The sequence below is a fragment of the Theobroma cacao genome, chromosome 6 (genome assembly GCF_000208745.1).
Source record: "Theobroma cacao cultivar B97-61/B2 chromosome 6, Criollo_cocoa_genome_V2, whole genome shotgun sequence".
Lineage (NCBI taxonomy): Eukaryota > Viridiplantae > Streptophyta > Magnoliopsida > Malvales > Malvaceae > Theobroma > Theobroma cacao.
The window spans coordinates 19,325,048-19,335,562 of NC_030855.1; the positions used below are offsets into that span (position 1 = coordinate 19,325,048).

General features: G+C 34.2%; 1 protein-coding gene across 2 annotated transcripts; it reads left to right on the top strand.

The window, feature by feature from the left end:
- LOC108662622 (protein indeterminate-domain 11) lies at positions 2,497–5,956 on the top strand. Of its 2 annotated transcripts, none has more exons than XM_018123952.1 (4): positions 2,497–3,483; positions 3,620–4,016; positions 4,537–5,291; positions 5,402–5,529. In XM_018123952.1, exons 1-4 carry the CDS (start codon positions 3,279–3,281, stop codon positions 5,425–5,427), a joined length of 1,383 nt encoding a protein of 460 aa, XP_017979441.1. In that variant the 5' UTR covers positions 2,497–3,278; the 3' UTR covers positions 5,428–5,529. The 2 variants fall into 2 exon arrangements, with proteins under 2 accessions (XP_017979441.1, XP_017979440.1); XM_018123951.1 differs by adding an exon at positions 5,885–5,956 and having other exon boundaries at positions 2,498–3,483; positions 4,537–5,844.

Here is a 10,515-nt window from a genome sequence, read left to right on the forward strand (position 1 = left end):
AAGCTGATGCTAACTGTATATGCAGACGTGTCTAAATACACGAATACAACGTTTCCTTTCTAATAATACAATGTTATGATAACTCATAGCTGATTGCCCATTGTTTTCCCCAAAGGAAATCATGCTTAGCTGAATATTTGGATTTGTATTTTCTTGTTGCAAGCTTGGAGCCAAGCTAACTACTTAGGCCCCTTGCCTCTTGTTTTTTCCTTTTTCTTAATCATCAAGAATTTCATTAAAAGAAAGGGAACCCTTTGCCCCTTGTTGTTAGACACATCCCACATGTGGAACTGGTTTTTTGTATAGAAAAAACTGGTGAAGATAAGAGCAATACTTGACGTACATATAGTAAAATAAAAGAAATTGGATATGTGTCTCATACTTTCTGTGTTTATTTATATATAAAAAAAAAAAACTTTCTTTCTCCTTTTGATTTCTCTTTTGAAGCATTACAGTTATTTTAATGGCAGGGATGAGCTGGGAGAGCATAGTTGACACTTGGGTCGAGCAAGATCCCATTTCAAAATCCAAATCATTGAAGAATAAAACAAGGTAAATGACAAAGGGAAAATATATTTTTTATGTTTACCCCCATCTTTTTTAAAAACTCCTTTTTGTATATATATTTTTTATTATTTGGCGTTAGGGAACACAGGCTCATCGAAAACATGAACAAACAGAAAGACAATGTAGCTCCATAACTATAATTTATTAGCATTAAACAAAGTGTACATATGGCAATGCATTTCTCATTAGTTTAAATTTCTTATGACCTTTTCTTATATCTTTTGTCTCACTGTCGACTGTTGATGACCTTTTTCGTATAGTTTTACATGACTTCCTTGACATGAACTTCTTCAATTTCAGTCTACAATAAGCTATCGACAAACCATTTTCGGGTTCACGAAGGTTTATTTTGGGTCTATATAACATATATTTTTTTAAAAAAAATTAGAGACATAATTAAGCTCGTAAAATCGATTCAAAAGGTTTCATTTTCTTACAAAAACAATTTGAAAACATTTTTTACTCAAGACAAAGGATTATTAGTTTTTTTATATTTTAAAATCCAAAATAGATAAATTATTCAATTTCATATTAAAATAAGATATATCACGTTCTATAAAAATTATGCAATTAAAATTAATATGGATGAATGACATTTGAACTTAAAATCACTAACTATTGAGACATAAAGATTATGCATTTGAACTTAAGACCAACAAAATGACATTAAAACCTAAAATCATTAACTATCAAGCCAAATAACTTAGTAATGAGCAACTCGTTATTGATGGGGGATTCATTGAATCATGTAGGAGTGTGCAAATTATGGGTGGTGTGGTCCAAAAAAGAAAGAAGAAAAATGTTATATGTAATTCACCAATTAGGTAAGTCAATAAAGCCCTTTATCTAAAGATAAGGGGTCAAGTACAATTAACCTTTAAAATGTGAAGGTGTAGACCGGGTATTATTATTAAGCGGTCAAATTCCGTTAAAGGCCCAAATGGTTCCATTCTGATATTGACATTGAAGTCAACTGATCTAGTGTGTTGTTTGGTGTTTATCTACTAGTGCAGCTCATATATATAATATAATTCCCCCACGTTCATGGTTGAATTATAAGCTATGGTTCTATAATTACCTTGATGCATGTAACAACTTTAACAATGATGACAGTTTATTAGCATGGCTTGAATTATGTGGTTTACTAACTCATTATGTTCATATTAATCATGATCATCATGATAAGCAAGAGCTGATCAAGTTTGGTAGGCTTGGAGAGATAGATCTTTGTTACCTGTATTATATGATAAGACTTAGATGAAGTTGTTTCGATGAATCTTGTGAGAATATTAATCAAAAATTAATGACAAAACAATTTTTTTTTTTTTAAATAAACATATTCTAATTTTTATTATGACTAAGCTTTTACCTTTAATCATTGTGGATTGAATTTTGCGAACATAAAGTACTCATTTTAATCAATTCTTTTACTATTCAAGAAATTTTAGCAACTTTAATTACTATTGATGTTTAATTTTACTTTTCATAATATTTGCAATGGAAAGTTCAAGACATCATCCAAGAAACTTCACCTAATTAAGTTCCATTGGGAAAATTAAAATTGATTAAAGTTTAGAACTTAGGGATAGGGCCTGGTCCACTGGTATAAAAAACCTAAGAGGGAAGGTTATCATACTTAATATAATTCATGTACAAGCACAATTGTCAGAGATTTCAACTAATTAGTCTTCGTATATATATATATATATAAAGAAAGAAAGACATAAACAATAGTTAAGTGATAATGAAATGAAACATAAAAAGTAGCAAAGAAATGTAAGAGGAAATAGCTTTTAGCCATGCCTGTTAGAAATTTAATCAATGGTTCAATCATGTCACTGTAAATGTAGAAAGCTGGGAGAAAGGTCTACTACCCCATGATGTGAGATAAAAATATATACAAATCAAGACATCTCTTTCTTTTCTGCTATCTCTCTCTCTTTCTCTTGGATGTACAAATCAGACTATACTATAGCTTTATTTATCTCTTCTTTTGCGTCTTAGAGTCCTTACTTTGTGAGAGAGAAGGGAAAGGTGGGTGATTAAACAAAAGTATATGTTTTCAGTAGTAGAAATTTGCTAGACAATAAAGAAAGAAGGGATTTTTCTGGGGCTGCGAAGAGAACAGAGGAAAAGACAGAAAGTGCAACGTCAGAGTTAGCCCCGTAGGGTTCCCCTCTTTGGTTTGTGATTTTGGGTTCTTGTTTTGGACTGCTTGAGGATTACAGAGGGATCTCTTCTCATCCACATCTCTCTGTCTCTGAGTTTTATGAGCTGAGTCTTTTTCTTTATCTTTTTTATTTGTTCATATTTGTGTGGTTCTTGTTGGATTTTTTTGGTATTAGCAAGTAAGTTTCAAGCATGAAGCACAAAAGTGGATAGAGGATCTGCTTAAGCTCTATCTGGCTAGTTACTTATTACTCTCTCTCTCTCTCTCTCTTCTTGTTTCTTTTGAGTTTTCTTAAAAACAAAAAATTGTCTCTTGGGTTGAGGCCAAACAAAGAAGAAAAAATCATAGGCCTATGATGAGGATTATGGTATTCATACATGTTAAGACGACTTGAGTATGTCAAGTATCAATTTCTTTCTCCTTTATTGGGTTAGTTTGGTTTTGTCTTTGGATCTTTTGTACCCTAGTTATGTATGTAAAACCAAGATCCATGGTCGATGATGCAACCTTCAGAGTCCTAGAATTGGTTATGTAAGAGAAGATGATGAAAGGTTTGTTATTCCACGATCAACAGCAACAAGTTCTGGAAGAGAATATGTCAAATTTGACTTCTGCATCTGGTGAAGCAAGTGTTTCTTCAGGCAATAGAGCCGAAGCTGCCACCAACTATCCTCAACAATACTTTAGTACTCCACCACCTGAAACTCAGCCAGCTAAGAAAAAGAGAAACCTGCCAGGCAACCCAGGTTTGAGTTTAAACCCTTACCTTAACACCATAGCTTTTATTGCTTGTTTTTTTGTTTCCTTAACTACTTTTACTTTCCTCATCTGGGGCTCATTTTCTTCAAAATTATTTACGCATTTTTGGATGTTTTGAATCAGACCCAGATGCAGAAGTGATAGCTTTGTCTCCTAAAACACTCATGGCAACAAATAGATTTGTGTGTGAGATCTGCAACAAAGGGTTTCAAAGAGACCAGAACCTCCAGCTCCACAGAAGAGGGCATAACTTGCCGTGGAAGTTAAAGCAAAGAACAAGTAAAGAGGTGAGGAAGAAGGTGTATGTCTGTCCAGAACCCAGCTGTGTGCATCATGACCCATCAAGGGCCCTTGGGGACTTGACAGGAATCAAGAAGCATTTTTGCAGAAAGCATGGTGAGAAGAAATGGAAATGTGATAAGTGTTCAAAAAGGTACGCAGTTCAATCGGATTGGAAGGCTCACTCCAAGACTTGTGGCACTAGAGAATACAGATGTGACTGTGGAACCCTCTTCTCAAGGTAATAATAACTAACCCAAATCATTTTGGGAATTAATGTAAAACATGAACACAGTTCCATTTAAGCACAACAGTCAAATCCTTCACTTATTGAGGCGTCACTTGAGTATATAATTTGAAAAACGAGTTTTCTTTTTCAGTATTTTTTTTTTCAAAATCCCATATATATATATATATATATATTTTCAGATGATAAACTTTTCATTTTTTGTCTGATGCATTGAAGAATTCATTGCAATACATGCAGCAGTTTTCTACTTTTCATACCCTAGAGAGAGAGATGCCTGCTAGTATTAATAAATATGGAAATTTTATTTGCATCACCGTATGTGGACAATCTGTCCTATGCTCTCTGAGTGAAGAAATGATGGGAAGCAGAAAGAGAGAGAGGGGCAAAAGAGAAAGAGAAAGAGAGAGAGACACTGAGGGAAAAAGTCAAATATTTCTGGCATTGTCATAGCACTTTATGACTGGTTTTGTTTTTTTTTTTTCTCGTTTTTTTAAATTTATTTTTTTCACAGGAGAGATAGCTTCATCACTCACAGAGCCTTCTGTGATGCTTTAGCAGAGGAGAGCGCAAGAGCAATCACGGGAGCTAACCCACTTCTCTCCTCGCATCAACCAGGAGCATCAGCATCTCACATTAATTTACAAGTTCCCCAATTCAATGCCCAAGACATACAAGCATTTTCACTTAAGAAAGAGCAACAAAGTTTCAGTCTAAGGCCAGAGATTCCTCCATGGCTCGCTAGCCAACCAATGCTAGGGGCTGGTCCGGGCCCACCACCACAGCCTATAGATCTTTCCTCATCATCATCATCATTCTTCTCCGCAAGATTAGATCATCATCATCAAGAATTCACACAAACAACACACCATCAGGACTTAACACATCATGAAAACCCCAACCCTAACCCTACTAGTCTTGGCCCCACTCTTCCTGCCTACCATCCAACAACAGTACCATCCCCACACATGTCAGCAACTGCATTACTTCAGAAAGCAGCCCAGATGGGTGCAACCATGAGCAGCAAAACTGGCTCATCATCAGCACCAGCTACTGCTGCAGCTGCTTCCTTGATCAGACCCCACCAACAAGCTCACGTGTCTGCTGATTCTGCTGGCAGTAACAATAACACAACAACAGCTGTTTTTGGCCTCAACTTGTCTTCACGTGAAGAACTGGCTGTAGGTAGTGGGTTTATCCACGGCGTGGCTTCTTTCGAGAACCATAAACCTGCTGCTGCTGCCAATGCAGGTGATCATGCTGGCTCAGGTGCTCCCCCTCCTTCTCTCCTTCAAGACATGATGAATTCTTTGTCTTCTGGCACTGGATTTGACGGCACTTCATTTGATGATGCATTTGGTGGAATTTTGAACGCAAAGACGAAGGATGGGAGGTTCATAAATGAAACATTCTCATCAACAACAACTACACCAACAACAACGACAAATGCTGCTGCCGCCGCTAGGAATGATCACGAAACTGGCGGTATTCAAGGTGAAGGCTTGACGAGAGATTTCTTGGGTCTTAGAGCTTTCTCTCATAGCGATATTCTCAATCTTGCTGGTCTTAGTAACTGCATGAACACTTCGCATGAACAACGCAATCAGTCGCAAAAACCATGGCAAGGTTAGGTAATATAGAAACCTTTTATTTTTTTTTTCTTTTCCTTCTCTCTTTCTAAACTACTTTTCAAATACTATATGTTAAATTTTATATTCTCCTTTTGTTTTATTCTGTTACTTTCTTTTTATACCCTTCGATCTTTGCTACAATCTTTCCGAAGGGAAGGACCTCTCAAAAATACTGGTATATATATATATATATATATATATATATATATATATATATATATATATATATATCAGTTCCTTATATGTTGCCCATGCTACAAATTTTTGCCCTTTTGTTTAATTCAATGGTAGTATATTCTTCAATCTTCATATTATATATATATATATATATATATATATATATATATATAAAACTTAACCTACAAAGGAAAACCCTAAGGTTCTTTTTTTTTGTGTTTTGCCACTTAACATAGTTATATAGTAGTATTAACAGTGGCTGATGTATGTGAAAGCAGTTCCCAAAAGAAAGCAACTTCATGATGAATGTCATCCAATTAATGGGTTTAGTCTTCTAATGTAATCATATTCATTAGGTGTTTTTTCAATTCTTAAGCCCCTTACGCGTTAGTAGAAAACCAATGTAATTAATGATCTAAAGTTAGCTAATATATGTAGTCATGATATTAAAATAAGTCTTTTAATAACTTAGAAAGCTTAGCTACCTAAACCTTCACCTCCTTGCAAGTTATTATTATTATTATTATTTTGTTTTAAATTTTTATTCATAATTGATTGGGTTACTGTTTATCCTTTTTTTGTTTAATCCACGATTATATACATTTAAAATCAAAATACAAGGTTCAAGGAGACTATCAAATTGCACAATCATTGGTGGCAAGTTATATTAAGATTCATGCGCAAGAAATCTTAGAATATAAACATTTTTAATAATCAAATCATGCAATGTCATAATGATTTAGAAAGATTGTATTTATTTCCTATATGTAATGATGAAGTTGAAGACAATCAGGAATGGTATTATTCCCTATGCCATTATGATATTCAACGTGTAATAATGAGATGTTTACATTAATTTCCAAGCGGTTGAGTATGGGAAGAGAATCCTAAATGTTCCTTTTACATTGCAAAGGAAATAACTGTATATGGGCTTACCTTTGCCCCTCGATTTTTTAAGAAAAGGAAAAACATTGTTGGTCACCATCTCATTGTCTCAATAACAATGGGTATGTCCGTTTTGAATTGACACTATACATGATTGTGCATAAAAAGGAAATACATAAACTTTTGATCAAATTTTCGCCACAATTATTTGCCTTCTTTACTACAAAACAAGACAAGTTTTCACCGTCTTATTATGTAAAGGCAAAACTTCCCATTATAGGTAAACTCATGTTGCTCCCACTAGCTATATGTCCATACTCATGGTGGCCCCTCTCCCCCAACTCCTCCATCTCACTCTTCATTATAGTGAAAAATCCAACAATTTTCCATCTTTGCAGATGAATCTAGTCATGTGAATTTCAATATGTTCATATCAATTTTGAAAAGCGGACCAAAAAATTTTAATTTTTTAACCAACAATATTTCTAGGTCAAAATTTTTAGGAAACAAAGAAAAAGTAATGAATATACGAGTTGATGAGAGTACAAAAGCATTGGATTCTTAGGAGGAAAAGATTCGTGAAAATGTGCAGAGATGGGCAAGTTAAGTTAGCTTGGGTTAGATTATATGTTTGTTTTTTCTCTCTCTCTTATTCTTTTTTTTTTTCTGAAAAACCAAAAAAAAAAAAAAAAGAAAGAAAGAAAGAGATGCTTTTTGACACCTGGTGTGGGTGCAAGTGGGTTTCAATCCCGAGGAAGGATCCGTTCTGCTTATTGGCCTCTACACATTAAAATAGAAAAGGTGATATTTCCTTTTTGACATCCTTTTTTTTATTTCATGTAGTACTACTATTTATACTAGAAATATATTATTCTCACCTATGGGTTCATATGTGTTTTTATTTTACCATGTGTGAGTCAATATGCAAATCAAGTATGTGCACTAATGTTCTAAAATATACATATATACATATACTCTTCTTTGGTATCAAAAAAGAATGATGCCAAAGATAGACATAAAGGTGAACTTTCTTAGATGAAGAGAAAGCTAGTTTTAATGGGTTTCTGAGAATGTTTTCCAAAGAATGTTGTTGATGGAATGAAGTTTTGTAAAGGTCAGATTATAATGAATCTTCCAACAGATATTCCTCCTTTTAGCTTTACCTTTGAGTACAAATAAGAAATGGCTATTCTAACAAGGCCTCTTTTGGTTTTAATATATAACATTATTCCATTGTAGTTGCCCTATATTCTTTTTCTGTCTCTCCCTCCCTCTCTTTCTCTTTGATTAGCAAAATTCAAACTCAAAGGTCTCCACTATACCAGTAGGACTCAAAAAGGTTCCATAATAATTACTCAAAAGTTGTATAGTAGTGCTAAAGAAAGGAAAATCATGGTTGTTCATAAATTATTATTCTAAGAAATCTTTCTTTTTTTTCCCCTTCCTTTTTGTCCTTGAAGCTGTTACCAGCATGGTGTTTCTATTGCATTGTTTTTGTATTTGTGTGGATGAAAGAGGAGAGAGAGACTAGTGTTTGAGTAATCAAATGGGAATGTTATCAAGTAAGGTATGATTAGCCTATCATAAGAAAAAGTAGTTTTCTCTGAGAACCTTTACAAATACCATCAGATCTAGAGAGAGAGAAACGTCGAGAAAGATGCTCATCCCTAAGAAATATTGCTATGTTAGGTCAATTTAAATAGATGTATGAGCTAACTTTGAAAGTGGCATTGGCACATGTCATTTCATTTGGTTTAGCAAAAAAGGAAAAGAAAAGTTAAGAAAATTAAAAAAAAAAAAAAGAAAACTAAAAGAGATTCCTCTCCAAATCTGAATTCCCCACTACCCCTTTTGATCTCATGCTTATATCGTAAGGCATGCTCATCCTTGTAAAAGCAGACACACTCTCGATCCCCTTCTCTCTCTCTCTCTCTCATGTGTACAGTAAAAGAATGCATGTTGGAGTGTGACATGTTTGCCATAATATATTGGATTTCTCTTTAACACCCATATAAAGAGAACGGCATGCTTGTCATTTACGCACCTAGAATTCTCTTAAGACAAGATGGCAGGAAAGGTAATAGTACTGGGAGTGGTGGGCTAAAGCACAATCCCCTAAATCCCATATGTAATGTCTCAGATTTTGGGGGCTTTTTGTCTGCTGGGGGGGTAGACTTCTCACTTCTTTAAGAGCAAAAGGAAAAAAGAAAAAGAAAACATTATATGGTGGTAGTATCTCCAAAAGCTGCTAATTATCAAAGCTGTGATTGTCTAGCTAGAAAAATGATGGTGGCTTTCTTTGTTGTTTTTGAGTATTTTCATGGTGGGATCGAGGCATGACTATAAACCCAGTTGACTTGTCATTGTAGAGATGCTCCCTTAGTCTCCCTCTCCCTCTCCAACTTTGTGTTTTTTGATTATTATATGGTACTATTTGCCTTTATCTTTGACTTACCTTAACCCCACCATTTTCATTCCTTCATTCTTCTTTCTTTTTCTTTTCTCTGCACACTTTGTTTCTTTACACAGCCTTTGAGGTTTTCACAAAGTTGATTTCTGTTTTCACTATCCCCATAACTAATAAATTTGCTGGGTTTTCCAAGAGAATTTACTGGTTTCACAAGTTTACTTAATTCTTTTTGGTTTTCTATAGTTTCTTTATATATATATATATATAATTTTATAAAAGATAAAATCACCTTGAAAAATTTGACTAAAAAGGTGTCATTTGAAAGAGACGTACCATGTGGCCATGGGGCATTGTTCCAGGCCTACTAAAACTGTGGTGGACCATGGGGCCCAATTACATAACTTCAGGCCCACTATTCACGAAGATTGAAAAGTCCCATTTTTTTTTAAAAAAGTATTATAGAAAAGTCATACCCATTTTTTTGGATGATTATTGTATAAATTGTCACCTGAAAAGCCAAAATCCACCAAAAGTTTGTTAAGGGAATTTTCTGAAGAAAAATCATGTGCTAGGACTTGTTCATGCTTTATTCTATTGTTCAAGAGAAGCAAGTCAGCGGGAAAAGCCCAATTTCAAATTTTAAGGCCCAATCGTTTACCACTCACTTCCCATTATTCATGTTTAAGGAATAATTTCTACTTAAAGCCTTATAAGTGGGTCATTCTTATTTCTTTTTCAAGGTAAATGTGCTAGAAATAATTAATCGCATGAATATTTGATTTGGTGAAAGGTGCATGTATTTTCTATTAAAAGAATTAGATTCTTAAAATAAATTAAATAATTATCTTTATAATTTTTTTTATATGTAATATAAAGTTACATATATAATGAGAGATATCCTTCTCTTCTCTTATAAAATTTATCTCAAATCATTTTGGAATTTAAATTTGAGAACTTCGAAATGGAACTTTAAGCTTGCGTGTTGAAACACCTCCTCAGGATCGAGACTTCTGCTTATGCTTTTTGGAATTCCTTTGTCTCCAAATATAATAAAGAGTAGCAGTCCATGCAAACCTGACTACAATCGTTTGAAGAGGTTTTCCCTTTGAGAGTGGATATTGTCCAATTCATATCATCAGACCAGTTTGTAGAGATTATGCTAACAGAAGAAACATGGAATACTTTGAGCCAAACTTGCTGAGAAGAACAAATGATGTCTGCTCTCTTCTTCTTCTTCATTACACAGTAAACAAAATGTAGATTGTAAAGTAGTTCCCCAAGACTTTATCCTGGACCTGTCAAATATTGCCAACCAAGTGATCATTGAAAATTTAGGCACATGAACCGGAAACCACACCAATTTATGCCAAGGCACTCTGCTTTGCTTATG